Source organism: Ochlerotatus camptorhynchus, unplaced genomic scaffold (genome assembly GCF_037179485.1).
Source record: "Ochlerotatus camptorhynchus isolate MF236.1 unplaced genomic scaffold, CSIRO-AGI_Acam_v1.1 ptg000150l, whole genome shotgun sequence".
Taxonomy (NCBI): domain Eukaryota; kingdom Metazoa; phylum Arthropoda; class Insecta; order Diptera; family Culicidae; genus Ochlerotatus; species Ochlerotatus camptorhynchus.
The window spans coordinates 3,248,194-3,273,430 of NW_027040640.1; the positions used below are offsets into that span (position 1 = coordinate 3,248,194).

At 38.3% G+C, this 25,237-nt stretch overlaps 2 protein-coding genes across 3 annotated transcripts in view; both read right to left on the reverse strand.

The window, feature by feature from the left end:
* LOC135701165 (SLIT-ROBO Rho GTPase-activating protein 1-like) overlaps positions 1–17,373 on the reverse strand; it is a 278,720-nt gene extending 261,347 nt beyond the window's left edge. The window contains exon 1 of the mRNA XM_065221905.1: positions 16,183–17,373. Coding sequence (XP_065077977.1) covers positions 16,183–16,276 — 94 coding nt within the window. The 5' untranslated portion in view covers positions 16,277–17,373. The remainder of the gene's footprint in view (positions 1–16,182) is intronic.
* The window catches only part of Dip-C (dipeptidase C), a 557,142-nt gene that overhangs the window by 228,914 nt on the left and 302,991 nt on the right, over positions 1–25,237 (reverse strand). The gene's annotated exons all lie outside the window — the stretch shown is intronic.

Consider the following 25,237-nt stretch of genomic DNA (forward strand, 5'->3'; position numbering starts at 1 on the left):
ATTTATGAGGTTGATTTGCGGTTGAATTATGATTTGCAAGGTTATTATCCATCTGACATTGCCGTTGATCTTGGCCGGATCTCAATCGAACGAACTATGGTATGGGTGGTATTTTGATACATGTTCTTCATTAATAATAATCTAAAACAGTAACTCACATACTTTAAAGGTAAAAAAAAAGCGATTGCCGAAAAGATTTCGTACACTAAGAATGGATTGCCCCGTTAATTTGGAGTCACTGAAACTTGTACAATGAGAATGGAAGGTCACTCCCAACCCCATTCAGTTGATTCAGTATGCAATTTATTTGATATGTGTAGTCAGTCTAAGCTAAGCTAAAAAACTACAAGGGGCAGCCCTATGGGGTTGTTCGCAATGGTGACGTAGGACTACGTGGTCTTACATAATAAAAGTTATATGATAACTGCAGCAAGAGCTCGTGTTTTGTGTAGGAATAGGAATTTGAGTGGGGTTCTTTAGTATAACTAAAATTGCCCTGAAAAGAACCTTTTGATATGAATTTTAGTTGGGACATGTTCAGCAATTTAATTCTTTTGGAAAATCTTGGTGGCTGTATTGTAGCACAGGCTTCAAGCCTTTGGAAGATGATGATGACGTGTAGGCAGCTAGATCAGCAAATCGGACCGGACAATCCCATATTTTTCGGTTCAATGATTGGGCACTCGCAAGAGTTTCAGCCCGTCTGCTGCTGGACAGGGGTTGAACTGGTGTCTGCGACAGGTTGGAAGTCCGCAGAATATCAGTGTCCACCCAGCTGAAGCTTCTCCCCTTTTTAGTTTTTTCTCGTTAAACTCCTTCTCTCAACAAGTTGGTAAATCTAATTCTTTAGCAGAAGACGCTGAACACTTTTTTCGGCGAATTTATGATCCTGTTTCACGTCATGGTTCTTCTCTATGCCTGTTCAGATAAATTAGTACTTTTATTTATTTTCTCTACTGCGCTAAATCAAAAGAGTAGAAATAAGAAGGGATGTCGGTTACGTGTTCTAATAATTGAAAATTTGATCAATATTCAATCGAATAGCTGGAAAAATCTTTACGATTAATCGTTAATCGAATAATTGGAATTTTAAGCAAATAGTGTAATTTCAAGTTTTTTGGTGGTCCTTCGAAAATGTTCAACAGCAGAATTGCAACCAGCAAGAACCAAAAGTGGTGCGATGCTTGTTTTAATTGCTATTTACAATGACTGATTTAAGGGGTGAAAGTCAATTCTCTTAATCGATTTCCTCTTTTGATGACCATGGCTTCACTAACCTGTTTCACACTATTTCTGATATGCTCTTCTATCATCCAGAACAACAAACGTATCAATGAATGTGTTTGCCGTAGAGTTATTAACGATACAGAAAGTCGATGAAAATCACTTGTTTGGTTACAAGATTAGAACTCTGGAGAGCATTTTGTATGATCGTTGGGGGCGTGTGGCAATGAGTGTGCAAAATTTTACGCAATTGCATCCTCCCTATTCGTACACGGCCGAAGATTGGATGCGTATGCCACTTCGACTTGTTTCGTCTACTACCGACTCTCTGATGACTGTGTTGGGGAAACATCATATGCATGTACGTAATTGGGGGATTTGTTAGTTATTTCGACGCTTTTGAACAATGCTTGACATTTACCACTTTTTCAACAGTCATTGCTATCGATGCGTAGAAATATTTTTGATCAATTGGTGATAAAATTATTGATATTGATCCAGGGGCAGCTGAGTTATTAAAGTTCAAAATCTTGCATAATTTCGTTACATGTTCCATTTTCGGTTTTCACAAATGGCCTTACTTCCCGGCGTGACCTGAGATGTTATGCCACAGAACATCCCAGCGGCGCCCACTGGGATTCAACCCAGGCCTGCTGGGGTGAGAGGTTATCACGCTTACCACTACACAACCGGCACCAACCTTTTATAATTAGTTAGAACCTTTTATGATTCACTTTTTCTGCGGATGATTTCATTTATTATTTTCCGTCGTTCTTCGAGTAATCTTTGGAAAAGATCTTTTCATTATCGTCCAAAATTAACTTCGCTGCGTCAACGGCAAGTTCTGCCCCAGGAGACCATTTAAAAACTCGTTCCTCGATATTATCATCATTGCGATTGCGGGATCCGTGCAGAATGGATGCTACTGGTGTGTTGCTGGCCGTTTCACTTAAACTCTCGTCGCAGTGTGTGGGTCGTAAAAAATTTAATCGTCATTCGTCGGTTCGTTGTTCTCACTTTGCTGATGGCTGATGGCAGAAACTCTTGAAAACTGGCTCGTATATCACTGATCATTTGACTTTTTGAACGGCCGTTTTATTATTAGACATGTGGTCCTGACTAAGACACAGCTTAGGGTGCGTCTGCTTTGCATGTGCCTTCCACAGACCGAAGACCATATGCTGGAGAATTGCATCTCACAAGATTCCCTTCCTTGGCCACAACGCACATGGAATGCATTCCTGCATATCATCGATTGTCGTTACACAAAGCAGCATGCATGTCTTTTGCGGTTAGGATTGCGTCAGGTCTAGTTGATTTAGAATGTGTATTGGTGCTTGAGGCACAAAAATATCTCGGGTCTCGACTCGAGATAAGGGACGTGCACATGAAATTAAATTTTTCAATCCAATGGGGGTCAAAAGTTAATGTGAGCCTTGAGTCATTCGAACAAGTTGATTGCGAATACTTGCACAAATTGCAATCGCTTGAACGTACGCCGACCTGGCAAAACCGGTCAACTAATGGCGACAAAGCTGACCCAAATTGGTTTAGCGATTTTTCATGTTATTTCATTGCGTAAAATGCAATCAACTTAGCGAACTTCATTAAACTACGAGTCAAGTTATACATACTTGACTTACTGTCTAGACTCCCAATTAGCACCCGCTACAGGCGAGATTCCATTTCACCTCCGAGTTCCAATTTATGGTCCATTTAATTACTGGTAAGCCGAAACCTCTCGAAGTTAGGTCATCCATCCGTTTGCCATAGTCTGACATAACTTTCATGCCGGAGCCACACGACCGCTATCTATCCCTCGTGCATCTGGATTAACGACTGCAGCAACAAATTGATTATTTTACAACAACCACAAAGCCCATCCATCCTGTCAACATCGTTTAACAACTGGAAGGAAACTGTTAAATGATTATTATCGGAGATATGGAAATGGATGATATTCAGTTTCCAACCCATTCAAGGAGGCACACATCATGTAGAGCAGCACGCGTAATACGAGCGGATTTGGTCCAATTAGTGAGATCTCGGTCGAACTCGATGTCGGCGTCGTTGGTTTTGATTTACATACAAGCTTAGAGAGAGAGAGAGATAGCTGGGGTCTCCCCCTCTGCTTATGGAAGGATGCGTGTGGCTGTTTCGTTTGGTGGTTTTGTAGAAAATAGTTGCAGAGGACTTGTTGCTGGAATTTGTTCGCGGGAAGAGGGGGGAGGGGGTCTTTGTGGCTTTGGAATTGCCGAACATATATTCCAAGAAAAGCCAATCAGGGGATCGGTTATTGATGGTGTGCGGTTTCCTTGGGACATATATTATCGTTATCCGATCTTCCAGGGCATTGGGGTTAGTATTGGTTCAGTTTTCTCCGACTGCAATTGATTGGCGTGAGAATGCGATTGGAAGCATTGAATTGCGGTTAGAAAATGTGAAGGTGACTAAAATTTGTAAATCGTTACCATAAAATCTCTGGATGTTGCTACCTGTCGTGAGAGCAGACCAGAGGTGGTAAATGTTATAGAAATTATACTGCCTATAATCGCATATCAGTCCCATATGGATTTTCGTGAATTTTAAGATAATAACACTATCCTCTATCAATTGCCATCTACTTTCATATTACATGATAAAACTACGGACTTTGAGCATGAAAAATGTGAAAACAACATCAAGTCAGTTTGTCCAATCAAGCTAAGTAATCGAATATTAGTCCCATCCTGAAATTCAATCGTCCAGAGGTCAAACTACGGTTCTGTTTTTTGTATCGTAATATTTTTCGCTAATATAACAAAACATGCAAGCTTTAATGCAACTGATTTTAACCTGACAAAATGATCGATTAATTTACTATGATTTTTAAAATATTTACATGGAAATTGGACTTCTAAACTTCAACAGCCATTTTCTCAAAGCCTACTTTTTCCATATGGGACTGATATGAGCTTATGTGCAGTATAGGCGTCGATATTCAAATTCTACTTTGGTCACTCATTTGATCTAACGGGCAAAACATCTCAATTGTCAGTGACGAACATGTGCAGTTTTTTTTTATTAACTAAATTTGTAACGAAATTAAATTACTTGAGCAAAACAATTACATGGAGCCGTTAAAGTCAACAGTCCTGAACTGCATGGACAACAATAATGTAACACAGAATGCACGAAATTACAGTTTTTGTAACCGCTTTGACGAAAAATGAATGGAATTTTGACGAAGGTTTTTTTGAGGATCAAGTCTATAAAAACAATTTTGTCAATACCATGCGAAAGTCTGTCAATGACAATGATAAATCGCAGCTCTGCCCAGGGGAGTATTTGCTATTTTTCTATATTTTCAAGATACAGCTATGTTTATTCATCAATATCTTCGGAACAAATAAAGTTACAATTACTATTGCTGAAAGTTTGCAAGAGAAAATTAAACAATGAATCTAAATATGAATTTATTATTTTTGTACAGTGTTGCCAAATATTTTATATTTGCGTTTGAAAACTACAAACGTAAATTTGACAGAACGAGTATATTTGGATTTACTTGACAGCACCATCATGTTCCCCATCGTTTTTTTTTTACATAAGAAACACTGATCAACAAAAAGTTATATGCGTAGTTCTTGAGGTACAACAACATTAAATTTGCTTCAAAGAATGTTAAAAATTATGAGAAACAATATTCTTTTCAATTTTCTTTTCGCCCCCTCACCTATGTAAAAGAACTCAGTTTTCTCGCCTACTGTTTCAAATGATTTTTTAAATCAAAAAAACATGAAATCAAGAAAAAATTGTTAACAGTGTTGCCAAATTTTAAGATTAAATGCCCCTAATTTGGGCCCATACTTAAATTCAACAATCGAGTAAATTTTCAATAGCGACCAAAAACATCCATTCGTACCGTCCCAATTACACGTTCATCGAGATAAAATTGATAAATAGCAGATTTTTAGCAATGGTCCCAATCGTAGATGCATAGGCCAACATTAGAGCCATTAGAGATTAAACAACATAAATTCAAAGTATAGTGGTTGTGATACAGAGTTTTGGAATGAACATATAACACATGACATGAAAATTTCTTTGGAAATCTAAATATACTTCCGTTTTAAGTTTTCAAACGCAAATATAAAATATTTGGCAACACTGTACAAACATAATAAATTCATATTAAAATTCCTTGTCAAATTTTATCACGAAAACATGCTATCATATTTATTGTAGCTTTATTCAAAGTTGAATATATTGTTAAAAGAAAGTGGTGCTTTCTTGAAAATCACGAAAAATAGAAAATCCTCCCCTGGCCCGAGGGGTGCTTCGATCAGCACAAAAATTTGGATTCATAAAAGTTAGACCAAAATAAACATCTCCTCTAAATTTGGTCCAAATCGGAAAAGGTCAAATTCACGTGGCTCGGACAATTGGCGTGGAATGACCCATATGCATGTAATTTAATCTTAAGATTTATATTTTAACTAGTTTAACATTTGCATCAAACATATAAAAATTTAACATTAAATATAAAACTTTTGATTTTTAATATCCGAAATAAATTTTTATCATTTACCATTTGACAGAAAACTTTTAATAGTTAACATTTAGTTGTTAAAATGTAATAGTCAACATTTAAAGGTAAACATTTAGTTGTTAACATTTAATGGTTAACGTTTAAAAGTTAACAATTAATAAATTCGATTCAATAATGCCCGGACCACTCGTTCCGAGTGCTCAGTGGACCAGCGACTACCAGATGACCATGGCAATGCAAGAAAAAATCGTTTTAGTTGAAGGAACTGGTAATTGCTATTAGATATTTTTGCAAATAGTGACAGTGTTGTGGTTTTGAGATGCTCGATTACTCTGAAAGGACCGTTTTTGCTTACTGAGCAGAAAATCATCGGTTGTATTATATTATCATAGTAGGGAAGTGTCTCTGCTGCCTGATTGAAGCGATTTGAATGAAGAGAGTGGAATTGACAACTCCCTGTTGTTAACATTTCGTGAATTCAAGTTGCGCTCTTCTCCCGACTCATTGGGACATCCCTTCGTATGATGGCTTGCTCTGAATCGGGTTGGAACATTTTTATCGTTGGAAGGAGATTCTGCTCCCGTGAATCACGCGTAAGTGTCTCTGTTTACGGGTGCACCTTCCGTTTTTGGCCCTTGATACAATGGTAAATTGAATACAACCAGCTATCGTACTTGATCAAGTCATACGAAGTGGATAGTCCACTGTTTAATGGCTGTGCCCTGCAACAATGAGTGGTATCCTTTACATACATACATATTAGACTGATGCAAAATTTGACTTTTTCGCTCCAAAGTGCTTAAATGGTTTCAAATCGGGTCCTGATTAGCCTCCCAAAGTTACAACTCATTTGATTTGAAACAGACTTCGCACAAGCCATTTGAAGTTTGCATGTAAATTACTTGAGCTTGAGCTTGATTGACCGCCCACGGTTGCTACTCTGTTATTGCCAGATCAGCTGTAATTACACAGAGAACCAATAGACGATGCTTGGGATTAGCAATCATCCTCAATGTGTAAAAACTGGTGATCTTAAATTAGGCAATACCAGCGCCGGCCGCGCCCGAACACAGGTCAAGAAAGGAATGGGAAGGATTGTGTTGACATGACACTCGCTTTGATGGAAGCCGAGAACACCTCTGCACTTCCACGAGGAATCACTGGGATGTTGGATAAGAGGGTTGGGTTTGCAGCAGGGTTCGTTTTGGTAAACGATAAGCTGAATTAATGTCCTAACGATCATATAACGCGAAGGAGCTTGGGACTAAACCCACGGTCTTCTGCTCAGTAAGCAAAAACGTTTGCCACTAGGCAGACGAGCACCTTTTTAATCACCGAGTTGCTGTTATTACCATGTAGTCATATTAACAAATAAAACGATTGACGAATCTTGATTGTGGATGGGCCTGAGATTAGACTCATGATGTTCTGCTCAGTAAGCAAAAACGGTTGCTCTAAGGCCACCGAGCCCCTCATATCACATAATACCGTTGCTCTAATTTTTGTATCCATTCAAACCCGGAACCAACGACAACAACGAGTTTCACAAAATACACGATACACAAGCGATTTTACTATAAATCTCTTTGATATGTAAGGACCTGGGACCGCGTTTTTCTGCTCAGTAAGCAGGCCACTGTAACCGACGATCTTTCAAATCCGAAAACTAAAAACTACGAAAAAGTACTTAGGCCTTCATTAAGTTCCACTTTCACGCGACGTACAATGTTTCAATTTGCTCTTTACGTATTGTTCAGGCTAGGCCCTTTTCAAAATTTACGCGAGAAATACGCACAATCGTCACCTACCTCGCAAAACTGGTTCCAAAGGACAACAAAGGCATAAGCAACGATGGATTGTTGAACTTTGCTGGCTCCGGTGGTGTAGTGCACAGCAAAAAAAAATGTAATATCGATCAACGTAATTCAAGCTGATGTATGGAATAATGATGTAATTGTAGTTTTGTAATTTATCAGCACACACCCTGGTCGACCACTGTAAACCAATCTGCCGTTCAGCGTTTTCGGTTTTTGTTTCTGGATCTTTAGTTGCCTCTGTGATATACTTACTTGCGGCATACTATTTTGGGAGTGTATATGAGCGTGTACCATGTACGGTAGCTCATCTCTCATCGTGATGGTGGGACATAGTAGACAAATTAGAGAGAAAACAAGGAGGTATTAGTATTAGTTATATGTAAACAAACAAAACAAAAGTTAGATAATGCGGCACTGTAACTACTACTATTTTAGAGGTATGATTCGTCATGTTTAACTCAATGTTTCAATTTAGGCAAACTATCTATCTTACAATTACAAAAGCAAACCTAAACTTACAATTATATGCAAATGCAAAATGAAACTTGACAAATCATCGTCAATTCCCTTATTCCAGGGAAGGGCCTGACGATTTGAATCTAATTTTGATCAGTGAACGGGCACCATATGGTACATTTTCTCACCATGAACCTATCATTTCCAGCCTATCTGAACTATTTAATAAATGGAAGCCATAACATGGGTTACGCTCCCCCTAAGCGGGCCCTCCGCATCCTGTTTCTGTCTTATCTCAAATACAAAATGCCAATGGTATGAATGTATCTATATATAACTTGGAAATGACGTACAATCAAATAAACCCGTAACCCACTCACTTGGTCAGGCTTCAGAATCGTCCAGTGGGCAGTGCACTCTACACTCCAAGTTCCCTTTTTTTCAAATTTACCGCAAATTTGATATTTTACCCATTGAGTGTTGATTAGTCACAATAAAACATTGTGACAGAAGTTGAGGTTACTAGTGTATTAAATAATCTAGGTCCTATTTAGGATTATATCTGAAAAATCCAAATCTGGCCAACGCCCACCCTAAACCTAAACCTGTTCTAATCCACCTGAAATGACTAACGAATGGAAGACTTTGACTACCCAGCCAAGCAATAGTCTCATTCCGTGCCTTATGGCAACTTGATGATTCTATTGCGCTCATCTTCTGGCACCACCCAGGGGAGACTTGGTCCTGTACCCAATGCTTAACTTATCTCCATTCCACTCAGCTACTCGCAATTTCTTGTGATATAGTGGGCGGAATATTATTATATGAGACAATTCAATGCAGACGTCTTTCCAAATTTGGCAGATCGACAGGTAATCGGTGAGTTACCACGATAGTTGCTATTCAGCAACTCGACAACGTCCCATCGTCAACGCCTGCTATGAGAATATCCCATTGCAGACGCCAACGAAATGACGTCATCGAGCTATCGATCAACTACCCTGGTTATCGCCTGGTACCTTATAGCACGATGCTAGGAGGCGAACCGGAAGAATCGATGAGCTACCTCCCCCCATTTGAAGTTTGCATGTAAATTACTATGGGAAATCTCAACTTTTTGTTCATTGCCTTCTAGTCTTTTTCCATATTGAGCTGCGAAACAGTTTGATAGCCATTATTAACGAAAATTTTCTCAGCTACAACTTTGCCAAAGATCGTTTCTATGTAAAACGAGACAGGAAAAAGTTATTAATTATTCAAGAGATTGGTAAACTTATGACATGATCAAGCAGCTGCTCTGTAGGCAACACTGTATTTTGCAGCGTGACATAGTAGCCATGATTTTTGTGTCCTATTCAACGCCCCAGAAACACCAATGTTGCCTGCTGAGCACTTTCGATCCTTGCATTTAATCAAAAGGTGGTTTTCGGCAAAGTTGTAGCTGGGAAAATTTTCTATAAGTACAGTTGAAAGTTTTTGAAGCAGACCGATATGGTGAATTATTAGATAGACATGAATAAAAATCTTGGTTTTACCATAGTAATTCCCATACAAACTACAAATGGTTTGTGCCATCTCAGTTTCTCACCAAAGGGGTTCAAATTTTGAGAGGTTAGTCAGGATCCGATTTGGAATCGTTTAAGTATTGTGGAGCGAAAAAGTCAAATTTTGCATCAGTCTAATACATATACATACAAAAGTTAACAATTAATTAATAGATAACATTTAATGGTTAACATTTAATGGTTAACATTCAATAATTAACATTTAACAATTAACATTCAATAGTTTTCATATAATAGTTAACATTAAATAGTTAACATTTAATGGTTAACATTTACTATTTAACGTTTTGTAACATCATTTTATATTTAGCATTCAATAGTTAATGTTTAAGGAGAACATTTAATGATTTTCATTTAATGATTAACATTTAATAGTTAACATTCGATAGTTAACATTTAACGGAAAACATTAATTAGTTAACATTTAACATGTAACATTCAATAGTTGACGATTAATAGTAAATTTCATAGTTAACATTTAGTTATTAACATTCAACATTTCACATTTGATTTCAAATTAACCATTTTTCATTTAACATTTAACATTTAACATTTAACGGAAAACATTCAACCGTTAAAATTTTCCAGTAAACATTTAATATGTAGTATATTTAACGTTTAACAGACATATTACTTTTAACATTTAACAGTTAACATGCGACATCGAGTATATGATATTAAACATTAAGTATTTAACATTTATGATTTATCCTTAAATATGTACCATATAATTGTTATGTTTTAAAATTTAGCATTAAAAGTTAGTACGATTTTACTTCTTAATTTTTTCCAGTGTACATCAGATTGACAGCTTCTTCTATACTCCGCAAAATTTGAAGTTATCTGTGGATCAGACTAATTTAAATTCTGACAAAAGTTCCCGTCAATCCACATGCCGTCGACTTGCAAGGACCATTGTAAAGTTCCTTAGATAACTTGCCTTCTTGGGCTAGGAATCTAGGGATCGAATTCTCGCCGCAGAAAACTGGACTGGTAGTGTTTACTCGAAAGCGGTACCAAGCCCAAATGCAGTTTATCATTGTCTTTCAAGTACCTTGGGGCCTGGTTTGATTCAAAGTGCACTTGGAATACCCATAAGAGTAGACTTACGTCCAACCACTACTCGCTAGATGCGCATTAGACTAATGCAAAATTTGAAATTTTCGCTCCACGGTGTTCAAACGGTTTGAAATCGGGTCCTAATTAGCCTCCAGAAGTTTAAACTCATTTGATAAGAAACTAACTTGGCATAAACAATTTGAAGTTTATATTGAAATTACTATGGGAAAACCAAACTTTTTGTTCATTGTCTTCTAGCCTTTTTCCATATTGTACTGTTAACAAGTTCTATTGCTATTATTATTGGAATTTTTATCAGCAACAACTTTGCAGAAAATCGTTTTTCAGCCAAACGTTAAATTAAATAGTTTTTAATTGTTTAAGAGATTGATAATCTTATGGCATGATTAAGCAGCAGTATTGTGGCCAACACTGTATTCTGCAGTGTGACATAGTAGCCATGATTTTTGTCCTCTATTCTACGCGCCATAAACACCAATGTTGCCTGCTGAACAGTTGATTGAGCATAATCATAAGACATCAGTGACTTGAATCATAAATATTTTTTGTTCCTTACATTTGATCGAAAAGTGGTCTTCAACAAAGTTGTAGCTGAGAAAATTTTCAACAAGCTCAGCTATCATTTCCTAAAGTAGAGTGAACTGGTAAATTTCGAGATTGATATGAAACGAAATTATGGTTTCTCCATAGTAATTTCCATATAAACTTCAAATGGTTAGTGCCAAGTCAGGTTCTTACTGAAGGAGTTCAAATTTTGGGAGGATAATCAGGATCAAATTTGGAACCGTTTGAGCACTGTGGAGCAAAAATTTCAAATTTTGCATCAGTCTAATGCGCATCTCAATAGAACAAACCTCGTGGATAGCAACATCTGTCGGTGTGGAAACGGTTACGCTGACATCGATCACGCAGTTTGGCAATGTATGGATAATGACGCCGCCAGAGAGTGACTTTTGAATACCCTCGAGGCACAAGCAAGACAAACCCCATATCCCTATCAGAGATGTGTTGGGCAGCCGCGATCTCTGCTATATGCAGTCGATTTATGTGTTTCTGCAAATTTCTAGTAGGGGAAATGACGGCTTCGGCATGACAGACTATTTTCGGGAACCCAAATTGAAACACTATTTTCACTGGATTTTCTTACGAAAACACTTCGCTGAATGCATGCAAACGATTCTTTATGCTTTCAGCTTCAATTAGACTATATTTTTACCACTGAGAAAAAGCAATCTAGCAAGGTTTTCTTGAAATTCAACACACGCACTACAAATTGTAGCTGATTTCGAGTTGCCGATAATAGAACAGCAGATTTACATGCAGTTCAAATGGAACGGTTGCCGAAGAAAAACTGGTTGCCGACAATACTCGCTCTCACTAGAGAAGATTGGAGCTTTGTAAATGCGTTTCAAAACAGTTTTTGACGATTCTTTCGACTGAAATTGTTAGAGCAGCTGGCAGCAAAAGATTGTAAACAAACCAATACTGCATATGTGTCCGTTCCTTAGAGAAAAAGGCTATAGAAAGAAGGTCGCTGCTTAGGTTGCCGAGAATACGTAAATTCCCCTATAAGAATTTAATTCGTTTGTCTTTTGTATCTCTTTATTAGTTTTTGTTTGCCTTATCCCCCGTCTCGATGAGTCTCATCGTCACCCACTGGTCACCATAGCCGGTCGAACTCCAGACGAATCTAGAACCACACTACCGTTCACACTGGCGCTCTGATGAGACAACGAAACCCTACTCCCAAGCTCCTCCCCTTTTCCTATCCTTCGATAATGTGAACCTCGGGTAAGCCGCGAGTATTCGGCCCAACTCCTACTAGACATAGAATTAAGTGAATTTTGTTACAAACAAAGAACAATGAATTATCGGCTCCGTAAAGCTAACGCGATTGAGCCTTACAAATAAACGAACTAGATAGAAAAAAATTCCCGTTTTAGCTCTAGTCAGGTACTATTCACTTTTCCGGAGGATTTTTTATCCGGTTTAAGGACAAAAGGTCGACAGACCAAAGTTTGAAAAACAAAAGGTCTAAAGACAAAAAGTTGAAAGTCAAAAGGGCGAAAGACAAAAGGTCTCCAGAATCTCTCTTGGGTCCTTTGAGCTCAAAATGCCTACCAATCATCTCATTTCGGAATTCTCATGTGAGTTGATGTGTAACGTTAGAATTATAGGTGACTACTAGACCGATTGAAGGTCCTGGAATTTTAATAAAGTTTCCTGTAATAAAACAAAGTTTCATTCACTTAAGCGAAGTTGCTTCAACTTGTACAAGTACCGAACTTCTACGATGCTTTCCAGAATTAATTCGAAGCTCTCCGAATTTATACAGAGATTCTCTGCGTTTCCTTGATTTCTCATGAACATTTGAAGATTTGAGAAGATCAATGAAGGTCAAGAACAATGCCTTAACTTTAATGAACTTCTCCTAATTTCTATAAAATTCTACAAAACTATCAGCATTTCTACGAAGTTCATTGAAGTTTTACGAAATTCACTGGATTTCTATGAAGTTTGTTGAGCTTTTTCAAAGTTATCTGATCTCCTATGTAATGTATTGCACTTCTCGAAACTTACCAGAACTTCTACGAAGTCCCTGAAGTTCTAAGAAGTTTTCTAAAGTTCATTAAAGTTTGAATGAAGTTTCTTGATATTGAGCAATTCTCTGTCAAATGAGAAAACGACTTGGCACGAGCCCCTCCGATTTCGTAGGGAATTTTAGGCACATTTTCTAAATTGGACCAGTGCAGATGGAGAATCACGAAAATCTTATCAAAAGGACTTATTTTCGAGAAAATACCAATTTTCTAAACATTATTTTTAAAATGAAAAAAAATGAAAAAAATCGTACGATGGAATGAAGAAAAATTCACTTATTATTATGAACAATTTTTTTTCATGGTATATTTTCTCCTTCAAAGTCCAACAAATTCTCTAAAAACTTCTTCTCGGACAGAATTGTGATACAATAAACGGTTTAAGAGTTACAGTTTTTTGAAAAATTCATATGTGAAAACACATGCGAACTTTTCAAAAATTAGACTTGAGTCAAAATGGTCTGGTGATCTGTGGAAAAATCATAATCTCCAATGCTGAAAACAAGTTGAAAGTTTCATTTAGATCGGAAAGAGTTGTGCCAGATTTTGACTTTTTCTGGCAGACTTCACCTGGGAAAGCTCTATATTTTTTTTAAACTTTTCGTCAACCTTCAAGGGAGTTTTCTGAAAACACATAACGTTCTCTTAAGCCTTACCTTCTACGAGTTGCCATTGACTTCTAAGAAGGTGCCCGTAAGGACTCAGTTTTATAAATCTGAAATAGTGTTACACCTTTCCTCCATCCGCAAATTTTAAAAGTAGAGGTGTGATACGTGAAAACGTTTACTACCGACAGTTTATGTCTTGTCAGCTAGGGCCATGGCCCCTTTCAGCCCAAGATCCTGTTAACGCTTATGAAGTGATGCGTTCTTTTGACTCTTAGGAGCTGTCGATAAGTTACTTAGACGGATTTTTAACGATTTAACAACTCCAACTCTCCCCCTGTAAGTATAGACAGTTGTACATACATTTGTATCAACAGTTTACCGTATGCGTGATAATGTTTGCACCATCGTACAAATAAGGTTCCCGTTTCACATGTGCATACAATGCCTTGGTTTTCTTTTTATGCACGTAACCTATAGCTCATACCGTAGTAGGCTGTGTATAAAAGAAAATTATTTACTTAGTTTGACAGTTGCACCATGACGAAGTGGCAGCGTATTCGTTATTTGTTCCACGCGTAAATGTCGCAAAAAGACATTTCAATCGCCGTGGGAGTGTTCCGGTGGACCGTCAAAAGGGTTTTAGAATGTGAAAAGAAAGGACAACTATCCGCGAAGGTGGCCACAGGTCGTCCGAGGTCAGCTCGGGTGCCGAGGGTTATCGCTGCTATCAAAAGGAAGATCCGGGTGAATCTAGTGCGTTCAATAAGGAAAATGACAAAGGAACACGGGATTAGTGACTTTACGGCAGGGAAGATCGTAAAGGAAGATTGCGGAGCGAAATCGAGGGCACGGAAAAAAAACTCACATGATTACCAACCGCACCTGGAAGCTACGAGTCAAACGATGCAAGAAAATCTTGAACTTCCTTAAGCGAAAAAATCCGGTAATCCTGTTCACCGACGAACACAGACGTGGCCGACGAACACAAGAACGTGTATCTGACCAAGCATCCTGCTAGCGTTATGGAGTTTGGATTGGTGGCTTCCGATGGCAAAAAAATGGACCCGGTGTTCATTCCAGAAGGCGACAAGGTCAACACGGAGGTCTACATCAGTATTTTAAGTAAGTATGTTCTTCCGTGCTTCATAGAACAGTACGGTCCGAAGCCAAATGTTGTATTTCAATAAGATGGGGCTCCGTGCCACACCTCGAACCACACTCAGAAGTGGTTGCAGGAACATCTTCCGTTCTGGGCGAAGAATATGTGACCGCCATCCAGCCCCGATTTTAATCCGCTGGATTACTCGATCTGGCGCGTCATGAAGGACAAGGCCTGTTCTAAACGCCACCCGAGTACAGCAAGCCTCAGACAAACATTGACCCATACCTGGAGAGAAATGGATCCAGACTACATAATCAGAACCTTCCGTGAATTTCGGAAGCGTGTGGAGGCCGTAATTGCAGCAAGCGGAAACTCGATCGATGATTAACACAGTGTAAGACTCTGACCTTTGAATAAATAAAAAAAAACTCGTAAACGAAATTTTTGAGATTTTTTTTAATTTTGACATTGCTCAATGGTGCAAACGCATACGGTATATGGAGCTGGTTGCATAACACTCCCTTACAACTTCTGGACAGGGCCATGAAAAAATGAACAATTTATGTACAAAGGTTTTGCTTACGATAATATAAATAACTCTTTTGGATAACAATAAAATGATTCACGACAAACTAAATCATAATTCAAAGTGTTTTGATACGTCATTTTCATAGCTGGGGAAAATGCTATACTAATATCAACATGAAGCTTTAAGAAAGTTCTGAAGAGGATTGATTGATAGTTCCTCTATAGTACGGCAGCATATGAGCAAGTCATACGCTCAATCTTTTGCCTGTGGATTTGAGGAAATACCTCAAGTCCCCTCATCCATTAACGTATGAGCTAGGTAAAGGAGTGTGCGTTTGATTACTACTGTCGCATTAATGGCCCTTCACTCAATTTCAACTTTTGTTCAATTTTCACACTGCCGTACTCTAGCGGAATTATTAATCTATCCTCTCCAGAAATTTCTCTAGCTAATAAATTGTCGTACTAAAGCTTCATGTTGATATTAGTATAGCATTTCCTTCCAATTCTGTAAATCCGTTTTAGATTCCAGTTGAGCAACGAATTATTATCATGAATTCATCAACTATTCATAAATTATGAGTAAAATCTTCAATCACTCATTAAGGGGCATAATCTTTGGAGTGACATTTTTTTACACTGCAATCATTTCCGATAAATTCAGTACTTACTATTGAAAAGATTCAGCTTCCGGGTGGATCCTAGCCGCCGGATGGGACTCTTGATGTCCATATCGTTTTCGTCCATCATCGTAACGCCATTCATCGTGACTTCTGTTCGTTTTTTTCCTTCCTTCCTTTTCTTCTGTAACCCTTTGATTGGCTTTCGTTTCCACTATCGATAGATTCGCATTCACTTCACTTCGGCACTTGAAAATCACTTACTATTACATGATCACTGCCTCTTGCAGATCTTGTGTTTTGCTCGCTTGCTTCGAAGGGGATGATCTCACACCATCCGTATTTTGAAATAAACACCACGCCAGAGAGGGGCGCAAAAAACATGAACAAGCTGCACGCAGATGTTGACACAATTTTCATACACACATGCCGCGCTTCTTCTGCCAAAAACCGGCTCAACACACTATTTTTATTTTTGATGCTCTTCTACAGCGATGATTCCGATGAATATTATTTGTTTAGAAAACACAAACACTTTTACTTTCGGCGATGGCTTTTCTCGCAGTCGGCATTATTTTTATTAAAACTTCAGGGTATTGGCAGGATCAATCACCTCAATCGCACTGACACTGACTTCACCGCTCAGCAGATGGCACCCGTCATCACTCTTCGTTTCGTGAAATCTCCTAAAAACAGCCCAAAAAAAACACCACGCTAGAAATTATATGCCATCAACACACAAGCCAGACAGGGATCATATAGACGCTAGGGGTAACCGTCGTCGTCGTCGTCGTCGTTTGAGCTCTGTTATTCATCCATCCACTCACTGCTATCGCCGTCGCCGTCTTCGCTGCTTGGTATGGGTTACGTATAACATGACATTTCGGATTCACATTTATAGATCCCCACGATCCACTTCGTTGCAGCTGAGCAACTGTGGTCCGAAAAACCGAGGCAAACAGATCACACACGCTACACACTCTTCCTTTGGGACCCACTCTGCAGTGCCGACGGTGACGTAATTCCGGCCGGCAGATCTTCCGACCGACGATCACTTCAGATGCAGGGCGTTACTTTCACGCCCGTACGCCCACGCCTTCGGATTTTTAAACAAAAATAACGATCTACCGACACGCTACTCTAGCAGTAGGATGTCTCGCGGTGCGGGGTTCACCGGGTTTCCTTTGTGTGTGACGAACAAACGAACGGGCAAAAATCGCACGAGAAGAAAACGCGTCTCAACGGTCCGACGGTCGGCAAACTAGTGAGACGACCGTGCGACAAACGGCTGTAAATGCTTGCTTGGCTGTTATTCTGCACGCTGTTTGAGTCGGGTGCCGGTTGGGTTCGGTCGAGTGTTTAAACGTCGTTGCTGTGTTTATCATGTTCTATACACATTGGGGGCGTAGACTGGTTCGAAAGGTATAGGGAAATACACCGTCTTAGAGCATGGAACTGGTATTCTAGAACAGCGGTTCTCAATCTTTCGTTGATTACGAGCCGCCTCAAAAAATTGTAAAAGATGTACTGCCGTTCTACGCATATCTGTCCCATGTTACTTTTGGATGTTTTTCATTTTTGTTCATAAAACAGTACTTTTTTAGGTAAACTTTGGAATGAAAATAGAAAACCATATAATTAGTTCTGGGTTTGTATAAAAACAACATCAAGTCTAATTGTCCCATGTTGTAATTCTACGTAAAACTGTCCCACAAAGATTTTCTTGACTGAATCTATCATTAACGAATCGATTTGTGTACACAAGTTATTGAAACAGGATTTATATAATCAAAAGAAACGGTATGAACCATTTTAGGAAGTGAAAGTTGTATTTTATGTTGGTAAATATTAAGAAAAACGGGATTTCATATTAAAACACCATCATCTAATTTCAAACAATGCATTATTAGACACTTACGTAGACGCTCGCCACCCCCACACTCTCCTACACGGTTAGAAAAAAGTACCCAAAATTAAGTTCTTTTCACTCATCTCGGCACTATAGTGCAGGAACCCAAAAGTAGGTAAAGCGGGTCAAAGTAATTTTCATTTCCTTGTGTGCAGTTCGTATGGAATTTTCCACTGGCTTTTTAACCAAGAGTAAGTTAGTTGTACCCAACAGTAGGTAAATATGATTATACTCAACGTTGGGTTCCCACACTTTACTACCCCTGTTGGGTGGTTTTGCTCCTCCGTTTTTGACAACATTAGAAGGAGAAAAGGAGACAAACTAGTCAAAAGTAGGTAAAAGTGAACTGGCCGTTGGGTACTTTTTTCTTACCGTGTAGTGTCTATGTGTTTCATGAAAAGCCGCTTTTATAATATGATAATACGTAGTATAAAGGTCAACTCCGTACGGCAGAAATTTGCATGTGCATGTCAACTCTTCCAAAGTATTTCTTGAAATCATCAAAGCCCACGGTCAACGATCGTGTAACGTAATGATCTTTTGTCCACAGCATGTCAGCCGCCATAAATCTATGGTCGGACTCAAAATGATTAAGCACAATCTCCTTTAGTCCTACGTTCATCTTGCTAAGGAGTAGAACAAGATGTTAAGAAGTTTATGTTCTAAATAGTACATTCATCATTAGTTTCTTGAAATGCTCTTAACTTTAATGGTTTCATAGAAGTAGCAATGCCAACAAATTTATTGTTGGTATAATTGAATGATGGAAAGCTATACAAACTATCCAGGATCTTCGAAAACTTCTCGGAGAATGCAAGCACGGTCATGCAAGCACAAGAGTAAAGACGTCAAACGCAACGTGGCCATCAAAGCAACACTGAAAGTAACAGTTCTTAGTGGGACTAACATGCGTAGAATTTCCTACTTCATTGCAAATTTCTAGGCATAACAGTCCCATTTAATATTATTCGTATAAAAATAGGCTTAACTGATTTCATTGAAGGTAATTTCTGTAGTTTTCACTAAAACATATTGATTCTGTTGAAATGTGAACAATGCGGTAACTTATTTTAACGTATATTTCTTCCAATGAGCAGAAATGATTCGAAACATTATTCGCGATTTTCTCAGAACCAACTTTTGAAACATGGGACTGATATGCGTAGAACGGCAGTGTAGATTTGTCATGGAATTGTATCAGGCCTGTCATGCTGGTTACTCGCGGTTATTCCATGACTAACCAGCTCCGAAAACCGATAACTATTATTAATTTTATTGTTAATAGATTCAACTTTCCATATCTCGATATTGAAGGAACTATTGAAGGATTGATCGAGATATTATCGTTTTAATAAGAGGGATCTCACGGTGTCTATGGTAGAGCAATATTAGAACAAAAAATAAGCATTGCTGAGGCATTGGTTATCTATCACGCTATTTCATAGTTGTTTTTAGCACTGGGTCCCCAAATAAGTGAGAAGTAGACATACATCTATGATCTGAATGAATATTTTACAACCAGAAGCTAGCTTTCAAGACCTGTGGCATTTAACATCAATAAAATCAAATACTCGTATCAACAGAGAAATATTTAGACATTAAGGGGGCTTTTGATTCAGTTTCCAATGAAATTCTGTCAGACAATCTGCACAGATGTGGACTTTCCGGAATTTTAAATAATTTCTTGTACAATTTGTTGTCATAAAAGCAAATGAACTTTTCCCTTGGACCACTGACAACTTCCAGAATTAGCTACATGGGCCTGCCCCAAGGCTCATGTCTCAGCCCTCTTCTTTATAACTTTTATGTCAAAGATATCGACAACTGTTTGGCAGAACAATGCACGCTAAGACAACTTGCAGATGACGGTGTGGTTTCCGTAAGAGGTCCACATGCCGTGGACTTGCAAGGACCATTGCAAAGTTCCTTAGATAACTTGTCTTCTTGGGCTAGGAATCTAGGGATCAAATTCTCACCGCAGAAAACTGAACTGGTAGTGTTTACTCGAAAGCGGTTTAATCTTTTGGGCAGAAACATTACTTAATCATTGTCTTACAAGTACCTTGGGGTCTGGTTTGATTCAAAGTGCACTTGGAATACCCATATTACGTATTTGAAGCAAAAATGTCAACAGAGGATCAACTTTCTCCGCTCAATTTGCGGCTCACTTCACCAATCGCAGTTCCTGAATTGAATATGATCTGACCATGAAACAAGTGATTCATGGGATTCCAGATCAACTTCGAACTATTATTATCTCACGATGTTTACTGAAAAGTACCAACACGTCAATTGCGTGAAAAGATATTTTACAGATGGGTCACCTCTCAATCGATCCACTGGCTTCGATGTCTTCAATGAAAACTCTAGCGCCTTCCACAAACTTCAGGAACCTTGTTCCGTTAATGTTGCTGAGCTGGCAGCCATCAACTTCGCATTGGGGATGATTTCCAGCATGCCCTCAGACCATTACTTCATCTTCTCGGATAGTCTCAGTTCGATTGAGGCTATTCGGTTGATGAAACCAAGTAGGCACTCATCTTATTTCCTTTCAAAGGTAAGGGAGCAGATAAGTGTGCTGGTCGAAAGATCATCTATGATTCTCTTGTATGGGTCCCCTCACATTGCACAATCCCAGGCAATGAGAAGGCGGACTCTCTCGCAAAGGTGGGCGCGCAGGAAGGCGAATTTTATGACAGGAGAATTTCACACGATGAATTTTACCATTTAGTGCGTCAAAGTTTCCTTTCGAGTTGGCAAACCGATTGGAACACTTGAAATCAATTATTCCTAATGTTTCTTCGAGACCGTGGTTTAAAGGCTTGGGCTTAAGTCGTGACTTCATTCGCGTGATGAGTAGACTTATGTCCAACAACTACTCGCTAGATGCGCATCTCAATAGAATAAACCTCGTGGAAACGGTTACGACGACATCTATCACGCAGTTTGGCAATGTACGGATAATGACGCCGCCAAAGAGCGACTTTTGAATACCCTCGAGGCCCAAGGAAGACAACGCTATACCCCTATCTCTGCTATATGCAGTCGATTTATGTGTTTCTGCAAATGTCTAGTATAAGAATTTAATTCGTTTGTCTTTTGTATCTCTTTATTAGTTTTTGTTTGTCTTGTCCCCCGTCTCGATGAGTCTCATCGTCGCCCACTAGTCACCATAGCCTTTCGAACTCCAGACGAATCTAGAACCACACTACCGTTCATACTGGCGCTCTGATGAGACAACGAAACTGGGGGTAGGGTTCTCCCCTTTTCCTATCCTTCAACTATGTACCCCTCTAACCTCAGGTAAGCCGCGAGTATTCGGCCCAACTCCTACTAGACATAGAATTAAGTGAATTTTGTTACAAACAAAGAACAATGAATTATCGGCTCCGTAAAGCTAACGCGATTGAGCCTTACAAATAAACTAACAAGATAAAAAAAAAACAGACAAATATTATGAATCAAATACATCACAAAAACATTTAATCATTTATAACTTTATACTATCCAATTGTGTTCTACTAAAGTTGGTTAATCCAGTATAAATAAAACGGTGTCAACGCAAACAGTGTTTTCAGTTGATTCGAAATAATCAATCGACCTCGTGCTGCTCCAGAAAAGGCAGTAGCCTATTCCGTAGGCACTGCTTCTGGTAAATTTGCTGATTCATAGTCATAGAAGTAAAGAAAGTTTGACTTTTCAACCCACAACTGCAGATTGCTTGCCAGACAAGGAACTAGAACAGTAAATGATGGAAATTCTCGACCGCAAAGGTTATCAACAGATGCAAAATGTTAAAATAAAGCATTCTGGATATTTTCCAAGTACGGGTCAGGATAATTTAGATAGATCATAGATATATTAAATCAAATCAAGTAATCGAATTTGTGAAGACACAGTTAACTCTTCATATTTCGATGCCTCGACATGTGACCAGTTTTTCTCTATATGTCGATGATTATCTCGCTTGCTTCAATTTTTTTAGTATAGATCATTATTATCAAGATCACTCCGTTTCTCGATGATACCTTATAATACTTCCCAAGTAGCCAAAAGTTCTGATAAAAGGCTATTTGTGACTTAAGCAGCTTGGTGATCTATAGAATTCTAAGCAGCATCATTTTTAAGTCGTTATAAGAACTTGAAAGTTCCGGTACCATAATTGAAGAGCATTCTAAACAGCTTCTGGCGGAACTTGAACGGAACTTTTAGAAAATAAGTTAAAAAGGTTTTTCTCCTCTACACCAATTCTATATATAGTTAAAACTTTTATGAAAGTTATTTCTTAAGGCAGGTATTAATGTGTGATTTACCACAGCATTAGTAGTAGAATTGGAGCTGTTTGAAGAATTAAACCCAGCCTTTCTGCGTGAGAGCCCCAGCACGAACCAGTGAGCTGTTGTCCCGCCTACTGTTGGAGTTTTCAGTGCCAGCTGACTAACTTGAATACGAAACACAGCACCTTGATGAATTTTGAATTGGTTTGCCCGGAGGGTATTCCAACACACTCTTTAATTTTTTATGTTTGGATAGAATGTTGATGCAATGCATAAATATAAGAATTATGATTTATTCGGGCCACTGATCATTTCATATTTACGTACATTAAATTTTGTTAATAATAAAGACTTGCACGAATTGCTTCATGTGACTTAAAAGTTCTGTCGGAAAATTATTTGAGCTTTATGGAACTTGAAAGTTCTGTCGGAACTCTATTTGAACGTTACGGAACTTGGAGGTGATTTTAATCATTGAATGCGGAACTTTTGGTTACTTGGGAGCAGTCAGCAAAATAATTCTATACCATTTAAAAAGCTACGTTTAATTTGAATTTGCATTTAAAGTAAAGTGATAAGGCCCCAACGCAATGTGTGCGGAAGCGGAACGGAAATGGCAAGTTTGACAGTTGTCACAAAAGACATCAATATGCCTAACCGAAGTCCTTTTGGCTCTAACTAGTTTTCAATGCGACAAGTAGGCTTACTCAAATCGGGCATTTGCGCTGCAGCTGCCGTTCTGCTTCCGCTGTCATTGCGTTTGGGCCTTTAGCCTACCCTAATAGTTGTTAATCATCGATGTCTGAGGCCGTTTTGAAATTCAAGATTTTTTTTTATTATAGTCACTTTAACGCTCTTGGGTCATTCGTGACTTGTCCGGGGGTGAGATTTGAACTCGTGACTTTGGCGTGAGAGGTATGGATGCTAACCACTACGCCGGGGTCACCCCCTCGAAATTCAAGATGGTGGCTTCCGGTTGGAGAAAAACTTTAAAATTATGTCAAATACCCCTCAATATGGGTATTTTTGGAATTGGGGTGACGTGTGAGGACCGGAAATCGATGTCTGAGCCCGTTTTGAAATTCAAGATGGCGGCTTGCGATTGGAAAAAAATTTGAACTTCTGTCAAATACCCCACAATATGGGTATTTTTGGATTCGGGATGACGTGTAGAGTCTGGAAATGCATATCTGACGCCATTTTGAAATCCAAATGGCGGTTTCCAGTTAAAGAAGAATATAAAAATACTGTCAATTATCCCTCAATATGGGTATTTTTGGACTCGTGTTGATGTGTAGAGACCGGAAATTCATGTCTGTCACCATGTTGTAATTTAAGATGGCGGCTTCTGGGAGAAGAAAAACTTGAAAACACTGTCAAATAACCCATAATATGGGTATTTTTAGAATCGGGGTGACGTGTAGAGTCTGGAAAGCAATGTCTGACGCCATTTTTTAATCAAAGATTTTCGTTAGAGAAAAACTTGTAAATTCTGTAAAATACCCCGCAATATGGATATTTTTGGAATCAGAGTGATGTGAAAAAGCCTGGAAATCCATGTCTGATGCTATTTTGAAATCCAATATGGCGGCCTCAAGTTACAGAAAAATAGAAAAAAGGTGGGTTTTCAGTCCCTACACGTCATTCCGATTAAAAATAAACCCATATTGAGGGGTATTGGACAGAAATTCAAAGTTTTTGTCTAACAGAAAGCCTCCATATTGAATTAAAAATGGTGTCAGACATAGATTTCCGGTCCCTACACATCACCACGATTCCAAAAATACCAATATTGAGGGGTATTTGACTTTTTTCCAACTTTTCTGTAACTGGAAGCCACCATCTTGAATTTCAAACAGGCGTGAGAAATCGATTTCCGGCCCCTACACGTCACCAAGATTCCTAAAATACTCTTAAGGTGGTGTATTTGACAGTATATCCCAGATTTTATTTAAACGGAAACCGCCATATTGAATATTAAAATGGCACCAGGCATGGATTTCCGGTCCCTACATGTCACCCCGATTTAAAAATAAAATCATATTGAGGGGTATTGGACAGAATTTTCAAGTTTTTCTCTATCCAGAAGCCGCCACATTGAATTTTAAAAAGGCGTCAGACATAGATCTCCGGTTCTTACACATGACCAAGATTCCAAAAATATCCATATTGTTGGTAATTTGGTAGTATTTTCCAGCTTTTCTCTAACCGTTGAATTCAAAATGACATGGTTTTTCGGTCCCTACATGTCACCCCGATTCCAAAAATACCTACAGCTGTGATAAAATAGCAGCGCATGCCGATTTTCATACAAAATGGTCAATTTTGACATGATGTAACTTTGTTAACTTATGATCAATTGAGCTGAAACCTTCATAAAAAAACTACAAATATGTTGAATTTTACGATTACAAAATATTAAATTTTTGGAAGCACCTGCCGGAAAGTGAGACACCAGGTATTTTTTTTTTAAATAATAGCAGTTTTCTATTTGAAAAAATACGTGCTGCAAATATTTTAAACATTTTTAAAATTTATTTAATTTGTTAATTGTGTAGGGATTGTTAGAATTTTGAGAAATGTAAAATTTAAAATCTCAAAATTAAGCTGAAATGAAAATTATTAGTACTGCTATTATTTTGAACAATTTTACCTGGTGTCTCACTTTCCGGCAGGTGCTTCCAAAAATTTAATATTTTGTAATTGTAAAATTGAACATATCTGTAGATCTTTGGCGGACGTTTCAGCTCAATTGATCATAAGTTAACAAAGTTATCGGCATGCGCTGCTATTTTATCGAACACAACTGTATATTAAGGGGAGTTTGACAGAATTCCCAAGCTTTTCTCTAACCGGAAGCCGCCATATTGAATTTTAAAATATCGTCAAACATTGGTTTCCGATTCCAAAAATATTCATA